Source organism: Rhipicephalus sanguineus, chromosome 5, assembly GCF_013339695.2.
Source record: "Rhipicephalus sanguineus isolate Rsan-2018 chromosome 5, BIME_Rsan_1.4, whole genome shotgun sequence".
NCBI lineage: Eukaryota > Metazoa > Arthropoda > Arachnida > Ixodida > Ixodidae > Rhipicephalus > Rhipicephalus sanguineus.
In genome coordinates, this window is record NC_051180.1 from 171,776,190 (window position 1) to 171,792,843 (window position 16,654).

A 16,654-nucleotide genomic window follows, 5' to 3' on the forward strand; every position below is an offset into this window, starting at 1 on the left:
GGCTGTTATGTTGCTTGTTGATGTTACTTTTTGGCGTTTATTTTCATACAGAGGTCGCAGAAGTTGTCGTCATTAAATGTTCTGCGTGATCATGGTGCCATTTCTTTTCACCATTCTAAAAGCATTACCTTCGACCAAAAGGGTGGCTTGCTTCGTCAGTCTCTTGACAAACGGGCTGTACACCATCTCCACCGACCCCGCGAGATCTCGACCCGCAGTTCAATATAACGCTAGAGCAAGCGCAGCGCGAGGTTAGCGTGCAAGCACGCTCACATGAGCACCGCGAGCAAGAGCACTGCTACTCAGCACAGCGCGAGAGGAGAACGCGTGCACGAGCGCCTTGAAGAGTGCACCCGTAGCGCGAGCAGAAAACGAGAGGGCGAGAGAGAAAAATCATGCGTGCGCGTGCAGCGAAACAAAACGCACGCAGCCGCAACGTAAACGAAGCGGCTGCAGAGTGCCGTGCGCGACCGCATAAGGAGATTTCTGAAAAGGAGGGCGCTTTTCAGAAAGGCGCAGCGGCGCCCCCTGGCCCACATTTTCTGGTATATGGACGTTCTCTCTCCGTATAGCACACGCCCAAAGTATTCACCCAACAGCGGTATACACAGCCCGTGCAAATATTCAGGACGCTCTGCACGCCGTCGAATTCATTATGTCTTCATGGTCTGACGACCTCATCCTGGGATGGCATTTGCTCGCCCGCCACGGCGCCGTAATTCAATGCGCGCCAGCCGAAATTGAGCTCTCACCATTCTGAGATTTGACGCCGCCGGACAGTCCATCGGCTGCGACCAAGGTGCTCATCAAAGAGTACACCACTGTTCCTGCAAACTCGTCAACGGCTGTGTCAGTCTATTGCACCGGTCTCTCAGATTGCACTCCTTTCTCCATGTGACCACGTTATCACTATGAAGGCGTGCTGGTGCCATTTGCGACCGTGCAAGACACTCAGGGCCACACCGATATTTTTGTTGCCAACCCATCCCCGTCCATTGTTATGCTGGCACGAGGCGAATGTCTCGGCAGAGCGAAACTCCTCGAAGACGCACAAGTTATGGACGCACAGGGTGAAACGCACTGCGCCATCTCCCGTGTGCTCAGTGCTGTTTTCACATCTGATTCATCACCCGCTGATGTATATGGTTTCTCGATTGCTGACAACATTACGTCGGTCGAGCGTTCCCAGCTCTATGCCTATTTCGTTCGTTCTTCGTTCGATGTCGCGCAACCTTCTCTCAGCCGAGCGTCTCCTGTCATGCATCGCAACGACACTGGTGTCCAGCCACCACTGCGGCAACGTCCACATCGCGTATCTCCAGCAGAGCGGCGTATCATTAACGAGCCAGCCGAAGACATGCTCCGCCGCGACGTTATTCGACCCTCAAACAGCCCGTAGGCGTCTCCTGTCGTTCTCGTTGCGAAGAAGGACGGCTCTGTGCGGTTCTGCGTGGACTAACGACGACTCAATAAGATCACCCGAAAGGATGATTAGCCCCTACCTGGAAATAGACGACGCCATTGATAGGCTGGAAGGAGCAGAATACTTTTCATCGCCCGATTTGCGCTGAAGCTATATACTCGCAGGCCCCATGGCTGATCAAGCTCGACCGAAGACAGCCTTTGTGATGCCCGAAGGCTTGAATGAATTCAACGTCATGTCGTTTGGGCTCTGCAATGCGTCCGTGACCATTGAGCGCATGATGGTCACCGTTCTGCGGAACATGAGATGGCACACGGGCCTGTGCTACCTCGATTACGTCATCGTTTTCGCCCCAGTCTTCTCCGCGCATCTTCAACGCATGCGGCATATATTGACGCGTTTGAGCGACGCCGGGCTGCAACTGAATCCAAAGAAGTGCCGATGTGTAGCGCGGCAGCTGACAATACTAGGCTACGTGGTGTCCAAAGACGGAATTCTCCCCGATCTAGCCAAGCTTCGGCCGTGACAGAGTTCCCCAAGCCTACGTCCGTCAAAGAACTGCGCAGTTTCGCAGGACTATGCTCCTACTTTTGTCGCTTCATTCCGAAGTTTCGCGACTATCATATCGCCGCTGACGAAGCTACTTGGCAGATACGGGCGTCTCAGTTCGTGGTCATCAGAGAGTAACGAAGTTTCGCAAAGTTCCGTCGTTTGTTGACGTCTCCTCCCATGCTACGCCACTACGACCTTACGGCCCCTACTGAGGTACATATGGACGCCAGCGGTGTTGGTCTCGGAACTGTCCTTGCGCAGTACAAACCTGGGTTCCCAGAATATGTCGTGGCATATGCTAGCCGTACGCTTACCACTTCCGAGACCAATTACACCGTTGCGGAGAAAGAATGCCTGGCAATCATCTGGGCCTTTATGAAGTTCCGACCTTATTTGCATGGTCGCCCATATGATGTCACCGATCATCATGCACTGTGCTGGTTGACGTCTTTGAAGTGTCATCTCAGGCCGCATCGCCCATTACCACTTCGCCTGCAAGACTACGACATCCGCGTGCTGTACCGTAATCGACGCCATCATACTGACGCCGACGGCCTGTCACGCTCACCCTTGCCTCAAGACAATGCCCACAGCTCAGTGTCTCACTTTGCGGTTTCTTCCATCGACGTTCACACCATCGCTACCGAACAGCGCAAGGGTCAATGGATTGCCTCACTGATAGACTTGCTGACTGTTCCATCGGCAACACGATGCACTCGCGCGTTGCGTCGTCAAGCATACCAATTCGCCGTTCGCGACGACTTCCTCCACCGACGCAACTACAACGGCGACGGCCGCCCGTGCCTACTAGTAATACCCCACAGTCTACGTTCTGACAAATGCGAGTCGTTCCAATCAGAGCCGCAGTGTGCGCACTCTAGGGTATCGAACACTTACTACCGCATTCGCCAACGGCACTTTTAGCGAGGTGTGTACCGCTACGCGCAGAAGTTCGTTCGCTCCTGCATCGATTGTCAGTGCCACAAAACTTCAACGCACCTGTCACCGGCACGTCTGCAACATCTACCTTGCGGTAACCAGCCATATGGGCGCGTTGGCATCGATTTGTATGGGCCACTTCCTCTGACATCCGCTGGTAACCGCTGGGCCATCGTCGCTGTCGGCCAGCTCACACGATACTCTGTAACTGCCGCCCTCCCAGCGACAACAGCGCGCGATTATGGCCTCCTTCCTGCTCCACCGATTCGTGCTGCCTCGTGGTAGACCGTCGCGCAGCATAAATCGGTGTACCGTAACACAGTAGCCGTAAAAATCGGCTGTTTAGAGTATGTGTCTGTGTGTGATCCATATTTTTTAACATTACAAAAGGATTTCTTATGCAGGTAACAATATGGCATGTCATCAAAGAGGCTTTCAAGAAAGACTGCAGCAGTATCGCGCTAAAGGTGACGCCAGGCGTTACAAGATCACATTTGCGGCCTGTTCCTCTCGAAAAAATGAGACTAGGCTTCGCATTTCAGCTATTTGGTGACAATGTCCTACGTTGTCTTCGGGTTTACAAAAACGACATTGAAGCAACTACGGGAGCATCAGTGGATCGCAAGAATTTTTCAGGTAACGACATTATTGTCTAGTGTTACCTGCTCATTAAAGAGCCAAATGCCTGTCTAAAAAAATTGCCAGGCCTGCGCTGAAACCGCAGCACAGTCACAGCGAAAGCTGGAAGAGCGGCGTTTCTAGAGCCCGTTGCATGCTCTCTTGCGGCTACTAATAAAAGTACACTAGCAAGGTACCCACTACGCCATAAATCACAATTTTTGTGAAGTTGCGAAGCACCTACTAAGCCATTATTCGTCATTCTGCGGAGAACCGAGGCACCAGCTACACGTCTGTAAGGCATTATGTGCACTTTGTTGAAGCGACGACATACGCAAATGGCTCATGCGCTTATAGGCTTGCTTGGCAACCAATACAAGTGCATTTGGGAGGAACCCACTGCGCTATAAATCATTGTATTTTACTGAAACCACGAGGAAGTGGATCATGCGCTTATGGGCTTCCTTGGCAACGAATACAAGTGCACTTGCGAGGAACCCATTACGCTATAAATCGTAATTTTTGTGATGTAGGGCAGCAGGCACTGTGCCATTTTTCGTCATTCTACGGAGAGCGTTGGTAGCTGCTAAAGCATGTAAGGCATTATGCGCACTTTGTTGATGCTGTGTCTGATGACGATGAAGAATTATGGCAGAGCCCTTTGTAATGGGTTGGAAGCATTCAACAACCTACTCGTTGCGCAATTCGCATTGTGTGACGCCTGGTTACAGAATTCGCGTTGTGCGACGCTTGGTGCTTATTTTACTCTTCTACCACGCTATATTGCATATGCTAATGTGGTTCCTTCCCGACATGAAGCCTGTATAGGACCTTTTTGCAAAGCGGTTTCAAGCACCGGCATGGCTCAGAGGTTGAATACTGGGCTCCCACGCAGAGGGCCCAGGTTCGAACCTCGTTCCATCCTGGAATTTTTTTCTTATTTCGTTTTTTTTTCTTATTTCGAGCGATACTGGTTACGGACACCGGCGGCGGCGGCGGACAACTACGGCGCCAAAAAGGGCCGGTGAAATGCTCTCATAACAGCTTTCGCTGTAAAAAATCACGCCGAATCCACGAAGTGAATGATGATTAAGGAGCTTGCTCAGAGTTAATCGGGTATTCGCAATGCCCATAGACTGTCGCGCCACCGAGCGGAATTCAGGAGCCTCCTCTCGAGGAGGGTTAGTAGACGAAAAAATGGTGGCACTATGCAGTCGCTCCCTTGTTCGGCTGCGCTAGCCTCAGTGTTAACGCGTTGGCAAGAAAGGAACACTACGACTTTGCATGTTCCCTGCATCAGTGAACAAACCGGGCCCTCCGTGACACGAGAAATCTGATTCGTTCTTGCGAGACGGGAAGTTTTCGTTAAAATACGTGGCAACTCGCGCTTTCAATGCTAGCCCTCAGTGTACATATACTATCAGCTTCGCGAGGCTTTCGGTAGCCACGTAGGTTACTTAAATGTTATCGTCTGACATATTCAGTTGAAGCTCACCCTGTTTTACTTGCATATATAATTGGTCAGTGTTTCTTGTAGTGCATGAGTCCCATAACACTGTACGCGGGAGGGAGGTCGCGCGGGCTCGCGATGTGCTCATGTATAACTGAGGGATCTCAAATTGGCGACACATTAAAATTGGGCATCTATCCTTTGTCAGCAAAGGGCTGTTACGAATCATGCGAGCGACGTTTCAATCATTCGAGGACGCGTGTGCTCGACACCTTTCGTGGAGCGAACGCTTTCCATCCACGCCGTCCTTCGCCAGTGTGTTGGATTTCTTTCGTGTGCCACCTATCAACGTTTGTTGATAGGTGGCAGCACACTGCAAGCGATTTGCTTGTTGACCGGCCTGAGAGCAAAACGTCCTCCGCGCCCAGACGTCTCTAATTGTAAACCTGGTGACGCGGAGTGGTCGAAGTCGTTCGACGGCGGAAATTCTTCAGATTGCTTTCAGCAGTGATGTTGAAAGAAACCATCTTGACGTCGAGGATTTTTCACTGGACGTAGAAGACTGTGAAAGCACCGAGAGTGACAGCGACGATGAAACACTAGCTGCTAACTCACGAGGAGCGAGTTGCACTTCACCTCCCCTCGTGCGTTAATGTTCTTTCACGCTCGTAAGTCACTTTGATTGTATTTATTGTATAATATCCTTCAGCGAGATCAAAATAAAAGCAAAGTTCTTCTTGTGCATTGCATGTATCCCAATTACTGTGGATATTATGGAGCGCCGCATGCCGCCAACGCGCTCCAGCTCGACCAGCGAAGCGAAATAGTTAGAGCGATGGAACGTGCAGTCACGGCCACAATCCACGCCTCTCGGCGAACTTCTTCAACGTTGCGAAAAGCATACGTGTGCCTTCTTTTCGATATTCATGCTTTTATCGTGCTGATCGAACCTGCAACATGCAGAGTGAAGTACACACGACTAGAGTCTCAGCATGGCTGTGACACAAGCGCTACTGAATGGCATGGTAAATGCTTGTGTTCCGTTGAAGACGTAACTCCGCGTTTCCGACTGCGCAAGTAATGACGACGAGGTATTGCCACAGAACACTTTTATGTTTGCACGCCATCATCACGCGCAGCAGCGATGGCGCTACTCGCTTGCGGCCTACTACTACGGTCCCTAGAATTCTAGGAACCGTACTACTACTGCGGCAAATCCGTCAGGCAGGCTCGGTACGTACTACCTCGGAGTGCCGTACAGCTCATACGTCAATTCTTGTTCATACAGGTTTATGTAGCACGCACAGGATTTCGCAAAGCATCGTTATGCACGGTAACGGAGCTGAAATATAACCATTCACTCCGCAGCAAATAATTAGGTGGCGAGTACTTAGCACTTTCCATGGTTTGGGAAAGTATTTTATTCTCATATTCATTTCAGCGCAGCTCATGACTTCTTCCGGTGAAAGTGGCACGGTCCGTACGTCCGCACGTCCTATCTGTTCCTATGCTAACAAACGGGTTGACCCCCTTCCTGGCGCCATCTTGAAAAGCACGGCGCGCCGCCTATAGTTCGTGGGCATTGCGAATACCGTGAATGCTCCGTGCAATTCCTCCACTGTCATATAAAGATGTGACACGTTGTTATAGTCGCGATTGTGGTCGGGTTGTTGTCGAACCACAAGCGGCCACAGACCTTGCAGCTGTGGCCGAACGTGTGGTCGAGGAAATCGCGCTTGAAGCGCGCGTGGGCGCCACCAACTTCAGGTAGCGACCGCTTTCGGCGCTTGGCCGCTGCATCCAGCGCCTGTACGTCTTCGAGGTTCCCATGACGCCGCTTCCGCGCTGCTTTGGCTTCGCGAGCTTGCATCTCGGGGTCTGCACGACGCTGACGTCTCTCTGCGGCCTCGTGAGCTCTCACTGCAGGGTCTTGGCGGCGAGTTGGTTGGTAGGTGGTTTCCTATAGGGGAATAGCTCAACCCACTACGGCGACGCCGCGCTGCTACTGTTTTTTCAGCCCTCCCCTCCGCTGCCTTGTCCTCGTTCATGTTATTAATATCGAATGCACTGCCGGAGTGGAGCGAGCGCCGTATGCTAGAGTTGGCTATGATATATGTGGTTATGCCTGCGTTATTACCCTCATCAAGACTCTAGGAAAACAAGAAGAAGATTTCTCTTTCGCGCGAGCGTGCGCATGCTACAGTTGGCAATGCTGTATGTGGTTTTGCCTGCGTCATTATCATCATCAAGGCTCTCGTAGAACAAGAGGAAGAAGACTTCTTTTTCGTGCGAGCGTGCGCATGCTACAGTTGGCTATGCTCTCTGTGGTTTTGCCTGCGTTAATATCACCATCAAGGTTCACGAGGAACAAGAAGAAGACTTCTCTTTCGCGAGCTGCGCCTGTAGCGGTCGCCTCTGGAAGTAAGGTTACGCGTATGGCGCGTGACTTTGCCCCAGCTTAAGCACCTGGAAAGCCAGCTCCTAATACTCTAGTATAGCCAAAGATGTTCATTTCTTTATAAACAGGCATAAATGCTATATGAATTTTTGATACAACTAGAAATGCTGTCATAAAATAATTGTCATTGCAGCACTTCGGTCACCCCGAATATTTTAAAGCGATCTCCTCATTTTTAAACAGCAATATGAACCGCGTCATAGCAGTCATGACATCCAGGCATCCAGCTGAAGCTTCGCGGCCAAATTCACCTTCATTCAGAGTGCTGTTGGACTTTCTCGAGTACCTTGGGGCTTGGGAACAGCATGCAGGTGGTGCTTGAGGGTTCCTCAGTGAACTGACAGCCGTGGGTCTTCGGGTTTCGCAAACGAGCACACTTGAGCTGCTTTGTCACCTTAGCACAATATGGTACATGTATTTGTGATGTCCAGGCTGAGCCAAGACCCTCTAGAAGATATTGCTGCGTACCAGCGGTATCGCAGCCAAGGAGAAGAAGAGAAGGACGAGAGAGACAGACTGGCGCGTGCTGTTCGCGTCGGTTGCGCTGCTCGCCTAAGCTGTAAACAATACAGGGATACGCATCCATCTGAGCTGGTGTCTTGTTCCGTAACATATTTGGTGGAGTGGTGCGATCCCCTACCTCGCCACGGAACTCCGCAGCGGACGTTGTCTCGAGGATTTCCCCATGGCCTCGCAAGACTCGGCTACATCCCCGCCGCCCGCATTGCCTCCTGCCCTACCTGCCAACCCACCGGCCGCACCCACTTTCGTCACGCTTCCCGCCGTGAAAGAGCCTGGCGTCTTCTCGGGCCTCGAAGGTTCTGACGTCGACCAATGGCTGCGCCTGCACGAACGCGTCAGCGCCAGTTACAGGTGGGACCCCACCCTTATGCTCGCCAATGTCATATTTTACCTGGACGGAACCCCTCGTCTCTGATTTGACACCCATGAGTATGAGATTACCAGCTGGGACAGCTTTAAGGAAAAGATTCGCGCACTTTTTGGCAACTCTCTTGGACGTCGCCTCGCCGCAAAGACTGAATTATCGACTCGCACGCAAAGCTCCACTGAGTCCTACCTCAGTTATATTCAACATGTCCTGGCCCTCTGCCGCAAAGCTGACGAAACCATGTCTGAGCAAGAACAAGTTGCGCACATAAGGGTATCGCCGACGACGCGTTCAACCTGTTGTTGTGCACCAACGTGTCCTCTGTCGATGCGGTACTTCAACAATGTCGTCGCTTGGAACAGGCTAAAAGTAGGCGTGTCTCCCCACTGTTCCCGCGCCTTCCGAATACCGCAGTGACGTCTTCTTGCCTCGCTACATACCGGCAACCGGACGCCTGCGATAACTTGACCCGACTCGTTAGGCGTGAACTTGAAGCAGCCGCCCCTGTTACCGTGGCACCACCATCCTCTGACACACCTCCTTCCGTCCCTTTACACCTTCTTCAAGCAGTAATCCGACAGGAAATTGCCAGCATGGGTGTCTGCTCTATTTCGACTCCTCCCCGTACCGACTTCCCGCCGCACTTCACGCCCCCACGTCGACCCCCGTCTGGCTCGCCACCAGCGTTCCCTAATCCGTCCGAATGGAGAACACCTGATGACAAGCCCATATGCTTCTACTGTCACAGAATAGGACACATATCTCGTCATTGCCGAAGTCGCTTGGGTCCTCCTGCACAAAATTTCCCGCCTTCCTTCAATAATCGTCCCGCTCCTCGTTCTGCAACCAGCCCAGACCACTCTGTCCCTCCTGCCTACTTCGCCCCTCCGGCCCACTACGCCCCTCCGGCCCACTTTGCCCCTCAGGCCTACTCTTCCCATCAGGACCACCTTGCCCCCCACGATCCCCACTACTCCCGCTCTCCCTCACCCCACCGTCGCCAGTCCCGTTCGCCTCAGCCTCGACGACCACCTTCCCCCGCTCCCCCACGACGTTCGCCGATGGAAAACTAAATGCTGCAGCCCCTGGAGGTGGCGCTGCATCAATCGGACCAAGCGAAAATCCTCTACTGACCATACCGACGAAACGGAACCTTATTGACGTATAAGTCGGCGGAGTGCCTGTGACAGCTCTAGTCGACACTGGCGCTCAAGTTCCCGTTATGAACACTGATTTTAGACGCAAGCTCAAGAAAGTTCTCACACCTGCGACGACTCCATTTGTCCGTGTTGCCGACGGCGGAACAGCATCTGTCGTGGGAATGTGCTCCGCTCATGTAAGCATTGCTGATCGCCACACAGTTGTCCTCTTCGCCGTCCTTGAACAATGTCCCCATGACGTCATCTTAGGCCACGACTTCTTGTCTGCGCATTCTGCCCTCATTGACTGCTCGGCCAGTACGCTCCGTCTCCACTTGCCCATGATCGACCCTCCTGTGGCCCGGCCGCGTCGCCTCTGCGCTGCCGGATACGCTCGCCTCTCACCCCAAACACTGACCTATGTCGAATTTTTCGCAACACCCCCAGTTCCCGACGGCGACTATGTACTGACCCCTATCACCGATGTCCTGATAAGTCGTGGTATTACGCTACCACACACGGTTCTTTCTGTCACAGGGAACTCCACGTGCCTTCCCGTTGTCAACTTTAGTTTGACACCGCAAGTGCTCCCGCAAGGCATCTCTTTGGCATTACTTTCGACCTTAGAAGACAGCGCGGTGGCTGCTCTCACGGTGACCGCTCCGTCCGATCCCCATGCCCAGCAACAATCTAATCCTTGCCCCGACAGCGCCATACGGTCGATGATTGCTTGCACCTTAACGCCGCAGCAGACTGACGAGCTCCACCAGCTTCTGCTGTCCTACGTCGACGTTTTCGATCTCAGCGGCCGTCCATTGGAAAAAGCTACTGGTGTAACCCACCGCATCAACACAGCTGACCAACCTCCTATTCATAGGCGCCCATATCGCGTGTCGGCGACTGAGCGTCAAATTATCCAAGCTGAAGTCGACAAAATGCTCGCCAAGGACATCATTGAGCCGTCCTGCAGTCCTTGGGCATCACCTGTCGTCCTAGTGCGCAAAAAGGACGGCACATGGCGTTTCTCTGTCGATTATCGCCACCTAAACAAAATTACAAAAAAAGACGTCTACCCTCTGCCACGAATAGATGAAATCCTTGATTGCCTCTATGGTGCCCGCTATTTTTCTTCCATCAACCTCCGTTCCGGGTACTGGCAGATTGAGGTGGACGATATGGATCGTGAAATGGCGGCATTTATCACCCCCGATGGCCTATATCAATTCAAGGTCATGCCCTTTGGCCTTTGTAACGCCCCAGCCACCTTTGAACGAATGATGGACTCTTTGCTCCGAGGATTTAAATGGTCCACCTGTTTGTGCTACTTGGACGATGTCGTTGTTTTTTCCCCAACATTTGAAACTCATATAGAACGTCTCTCCGCCGTCTTAGCCATCTTCCGTCGTGCTGGCCTGCAGCTGAACTCATCAAAATGTCATTTTGGCCGCGACCAAATTACAGTACTTGGCCATTTAGTGGACGCTGACGGAGTACAGCCAGACCCGGCGAAAATCAGCGCAGTCAAGAACTTTCCCGTTCCACGATCTGTCAAGGATGTTCGCAGCTTTCTCGGACTATGTTCGTATTTTCGACGTTTCGTGAAAAATTTTGCGGATATAGCGAGACCTCTTACGCAGCTCCTCAAGCAAGACGTCCCGTTTACATGGGGCTCAGAAGAGGCTTCTGCGTTCTCCAATCTCATCGCGCTCCTCACTACTCCTCCAATATTGGCCCACTTTGACCCTGCTGCCCCTATTGAGATCCGCACGGATGCAAGTGGTCACGGCATCGGCGCCGTGCTTGCTCAACGCCAACGTGGCCACGACTGCGTTATTGCGTACGCCAGCCGCCTCTTCTCCGCCCCCGAACGCAATTATTCAATCACAGAGCGTGAGTGTTTGGCTCTCGTTTGGGCGGTCGCCAAGTTCAGGCCATACCTATACGGGCGCCCGTTTTCGGTCGTTACCGACCACCACGCGCTCTGCTGGCTGAACTCTCTTAAAGACCCCTCAGGGCGACTTGGTCGCTGGGCTATGCGCCTCCAAGAGTTCTCCTACTCAGTCGTGTACAAATCTGGCCGCATGCACCAGGATGCCGACTGCCTCTCCCGGTACCCTGTCGACGATCCTGATGACACTGACGCCAACACGATCTGCTCCATATTCTCAGTGTCCAACTTGGTTCACATTGGGGAAGAACAGAAACGGGATCCCGTGCTCCTTGACATCATCAGCCGCACGGAATCTTTCCCAAACGACGCCTCTGTTCGCCACTTTGTGCTTCAAGAGGGCGTCCTCTACCATCGAAATTTCCGACCTGACGGACCTGACCTTCAAATTGTCGTGCCTAAGCATTTACGACGCAGTGTCCTCGCTGAACTTCATGATGCGCCGACAGCTGGACACCTCGGCGTCTCTCGCACATACGAGCGCGTACGCAGCCGTTTCTTTTGGCCAGGTCTTGCTCGCTCAGTACGCCGCTATGTCGCCACGTGCGAGTTATGTCAACGCCTCAAAACACCGTCGCTGCTACCCGCTGGCCATCTTCTACCACTGGACATACCCACGGAACCCTTTTACCGCGTTGGATTAGACCTTCTTGGACCTTTTCCCGTCTCAACCATAGGAAACAAATGGATCGCAGTGGCTACAGATTACGCTACAAGCTATGCGATCACGCGAGCTCTACCGACAAGTTGTGCAACCGACGTTGCTGACTTTCTGCTACGGGACGTTATCTTGGTTCACGGTGCCCCAAGACAACTGATCACAGACCGTGGCCGTCAATTCCTGTCTCAAGTTATCGCCGACATCTTACGTTCCTGTTCTACGCAGCACAAACTGACCACTGCATACCACCCTCAATCCAATGGGCTAACGGAACGCTTTAATCGCACGCTTACGGACATGCTCGCTATGTATGTGTCGCCGGACCACCGAGACTGGGATGTTGCCCTACCCTACGCAACTTTTGCGTACAATTCATCGCGTCACGACACGGCAGGCTTTTCCCCTTTTTAGGGGCGAAGCTCCTTAAGGCGGCACCCGTTCGTCCCTCGTAGTCGTCGTGGTCGTAGTAGTGAGTAACAAGTCTTACGCTTTGACCTCCAAGGTGGTGCCGGTGGGAGATTTCTCCTGTGCGTTGTTGAACAATAAAAAATTCGCAGCGTGCGCGTTAACTAAAAGCCGAATTCTTCTGTCTCTCATTCCCCATTAGCAGCCATTGGCATGTTCCAGTAGGAAACGTTAGTAGAAGTAGAAGTGTAAGTGTTAGCTAAAAGCCGACTTCTTCTGTCTCTCATTGCCATTAGCAGCCATTGTTTACCTCCAAGGTAGTGCCTGGTGAGATTTCTCCTGTGCGTGATTAAACAATAAAAATTTTGTTCAAAACGCCGTTGATTGATGAAATAAACCAACGAAAGACGCCAGATGTTTTGTAAAAGCAGAACGAAAGAACGCCAGATGTTTTTCTTAAAGTGTAGTAGTAGTAGTTGCATGTAGCCACCTCGCCCGATCGTCAACGGGCGAGGTGGACCGGCAACGGCGCGAGGACCCTGCCGTACGAGAGTTAAATCACAATAAAAGACATACTTTGCGGGCGATACACTCTAGTGAGCTTTCAACTTTTCGTCTTAATGTACATGATAAAGAAATTATTTCTACGAAAAACGCAAGGCACACCTTGAGCAATATGTTTGGTTTTGGGACGCTAAATGGAACCATGAGGCGATGCGAAGCCGGAGCACTTGCACGATCGCGTTCCGTTGGCTTTCGTTGGGCATGCTACCCACCTCGCGTCGTGGAACGCGCGTCCTGTCTTCCCTCTAGCCTTGCCTTTAATTCGCACAGGGCGAGTGGGGAATGCGGTCGCTCTTGGCGCTCTTTCGCTCGGGAGCGGACTTCTTCCTTGCATTTCACCGATCACAAGTGATAATGAAGGCACCACGTAAACCAACAGTACAATAAAAGTTTGATGTTTAATATATACACGATGTTTCACACTCTTTATATTATGTACTGGGCGCATTTCACGGAAGAGTTTCACGGTTTACAGATGATTCCCTCCGTAGCTTCGCCCCACTCATCATCATTCACCCCGTGGATATGCTGTGATTTTTATCTCCTGTACGGAAGAGAGCCGACTTTACCGCTGGACACGATCATTCCTACCTCCACCTCGTCCACCAGCGAGTATGCCCGAGACGCAATCGCGCGAGCCGACGAAGCCCGACAGCTCGCCCGCGCTCGGCTGACGGCGTCGCAAACCAAACAACGACGCCGGTACGATGCTACTCATCGAGACGCAGATTTCGTTCCCGGTGCCCTTGCGCTACTCTGGTCCCCTCATCGTCGGGTGGGCCTATCCGAAAAACTTTTGTCTCGTTACACTGGACCTTACCGTGTACTGCGTCAGGTAACACCTGTTACCTATGAGATTGGCTCCATCTGTCCATCGCCATCTGTTCGGTCCAGCGATATTGTTCACGTTTCACGGCTCAAGCCCTACAACACCGCTTCCGAAAACGACCTTTAAAGCTCCGGGACGGTGCTTCGGCCGCCGGGGGTAATGCTACGTACCAGCGGCATCGCAGCCAAGGAGAAGAAGAGAAGGACGAAAGAGACAGACTGGCGCGTGCTGTTCGCATCGGTTGCGCTGCTCGCCTAAGCTGTAAACAATACAGGGATACGTATCTCTCTGAGCTGGTGTCTTGTTCCGTAACAATATATTTGGTATCGTCAGGCATCTTCTGGGTGCGACGACCACCCTACCGCCACCCAGTTCCTTATAACCATGAACTGCCTGTCTTTCTGTAGCCTTGTAAAAACTGTGACGTATGGCAATTCTGACTCATGTGTAGTGAGTGCTTTGTTAGAAGCCACAGCAAGTGATAGCACCAGCCCACCTAGCAACATCATGTGGGAAAGTGTCGATGCCTTCATTGCGTCGGAACATCTGCAAGCCGCAGAGAGGGCTGTGATCGTTTTCCATGACTATGCCAGCACATAGAGAGGACTGGCTTAAGGTTAACCTATTATGCCGTTAGCTACGACGCCCAAAATTGTGTGTTGAAGACAAAGTGTGAGGCGTGTACGCAGAGTATGACAATTCCAGCCAGTGAGGCGGACTCGAAAATCGCTGAGCTCACGCGGCTCAGGGACAAGGGGGGGGGGGGCTGTTGTATCCAAGTGGGGCACTATTTCTTAATAATAATATCTGTGGTTTAACGTCCCCAAACAACAATATGATTATGAGAGACGCCGCAGTGTAGTGCTCCGGGAAATTCGACCATCTGGGGTTCTTTAACGTGCGCCTAAGTCTAAGTACATGGGCCTCAAATATTTTTGCCCGAGTGAAAATGCAGCCGCCGTGGCCGGGCTCTTGAAAACTTGTTGACGGAATGCTTCAACAGATGAAAGTTCCATTCAGGAAGCATTATTGATGTTCTGAGGTTGGCGATGGCAAAATGCACCAGTACGATTGGATGCAATGAACACGCCACTGAGCTGACTTTGAAAGCAGTCAGCTTTTACATAACTGCACGCCTGCATTTGCTCGTGAAAAGATTCAATGCGGAGAAGCGAAACAAAAGGCGAACAATGAAACTTCGTAAGATGAGCAAGTGCACCTAAGTACATACGTGCTGATATTTCTGCTTAGCTTAGTCAGAGGGTTGTTTAGACTGCTGGTTAGTTCCTTCATGCTTATCTTCATAAGTTCTGAAATATGCACCTGACCAAATGTTTGTATTACTGTAAAAAATTGTCTGTACAAGCTCCAAAATATGCTTCTTTGTGTCGGCCAATTCACTTTTACGTGTTTTATGGAAACAGTCTCGTAAAGATGAGCATGCACTCGTGCAGTAAACCACGCCTAATAACTTATGAATAAACTGAGCAGACGACATCGTCGGAGCGCGTAATATCCCCATGCCATTCCAGTGGGCTGGAGAGTCCTGGCTTAGCAAGACGTGTGTTTGGGCAAGTTGGTTCACATTTGATGCGAAACAAACGAGCGCTAAGAAGCGGTTACATAAACAAGGCGCACCTTTCCTGTCCCTCTCTTATTCATGTCCCTGTTTCTCAGCGCTCGTTTGTTTCGCATCAGCGGAGAGTTGTGTCATTGCCAAAGCATGTTTGTATCCTACGGTAATCTCATGGTTAGCAAGTGTACAAACTGGCACTCCACTTAAGAAGTTCAATGGTAAGAGCAACGCCACCCGCCGGGCCGCCACCGTGATTCGGAGTGAAGCTTCTGGAGGAACGTGTTGCCGCGCCAACACGGAGCGCAACATGGGCGGCAACATGGAGCACTTCAGGCCACGTCCCCCGGTAGGCCCATATCAAAGCTTCTAGAAGAATGTAGTTAAACGGTGCTGTAGCTACCGACCACCAACAGACATTGCGCAAGCTCTCTCATATGAAAGTACCGTAAACATTCAACCACATCTGTAAGGTCACACTTTACTATCGTGTTATACCGATTCGCATCGATACCATCCACCGACCAGAGGAAGCTGAAGTGCTCGCACTGACCTGTCCCAAGTTCGCTGACATTGGCTATTAGGGGCACACAGAAAATATACGCGCCTACACGACCCCCATGTAGCCTGGCCACAATCCTTCCACTCATCCACGGATGGAGACGCAAGCATCGCGTTCCATTGTGACAGAAACTATCTGAATATTGCTTTTTAACCGCTAGGCTGTGCGTTCTGGCGCTGCAGTCACACGGCAAAATTTCACTGCACGGTGCCTCGACCCTGTTTTAGGGTTGAAACACCTTGGGTTCTGGGCGTGTCGGCGTGCATCGTTGTCTGCTGTCGTGACGGTCGATTTGCTTGAGTGAAAGAGAGGGCGCCACCACCCCGGTGCTCGCCGTGTGGCGAGAGAAAGCGAACGGCGCGCGTTGACTCTGGAAACGCTCTTTCTGCGATGAACGCTGAAATACCAGCTCGCATAGAATGAGAACGCGCCCTTGCCCGCGAGAGACAAGGCTAACGCAGGCAGTGTCTGCTTGCGAGTTTCTTGATTGAAAAAATCCGGCAGATCCCACGCACTGTGGGAATTGTTGTAATGAGAAGCAGCCAGCAAAGAGCTGCATACATCGCTTTGTTTCTCTTTAAGGTAAGTGAAGCCATTCATCTCATGACACCTAGTTAAGGCGTTGATTGAACGGCACTCAGCGG

At 51.8% G+C, this 16,654-nt stretch overlaps 1 protein-coding gene across 1 annotated transcript; it reads left to right on the forward strand.

Moving 5' to 3' along the window:
* The first annotated feature begins 8,922 nt into the window (after nucleotides 1-8,922).
* Nucleotides 8,923-9,402, forward strand: LOC119395096 (uncharacterized). Its single transcript, XM_037662389.1, has one exon. It carries the CDS (start codon nucleotides 8,923-8,925, stop codon nucleotides 9,400-9,402), a length of 480 nt encoding a protein of 159 aa, XP_037518317.1.
* The last annotated feature ends 7,252 nt before the right edge of the window (nucleotides 9,403-16,654 follow it).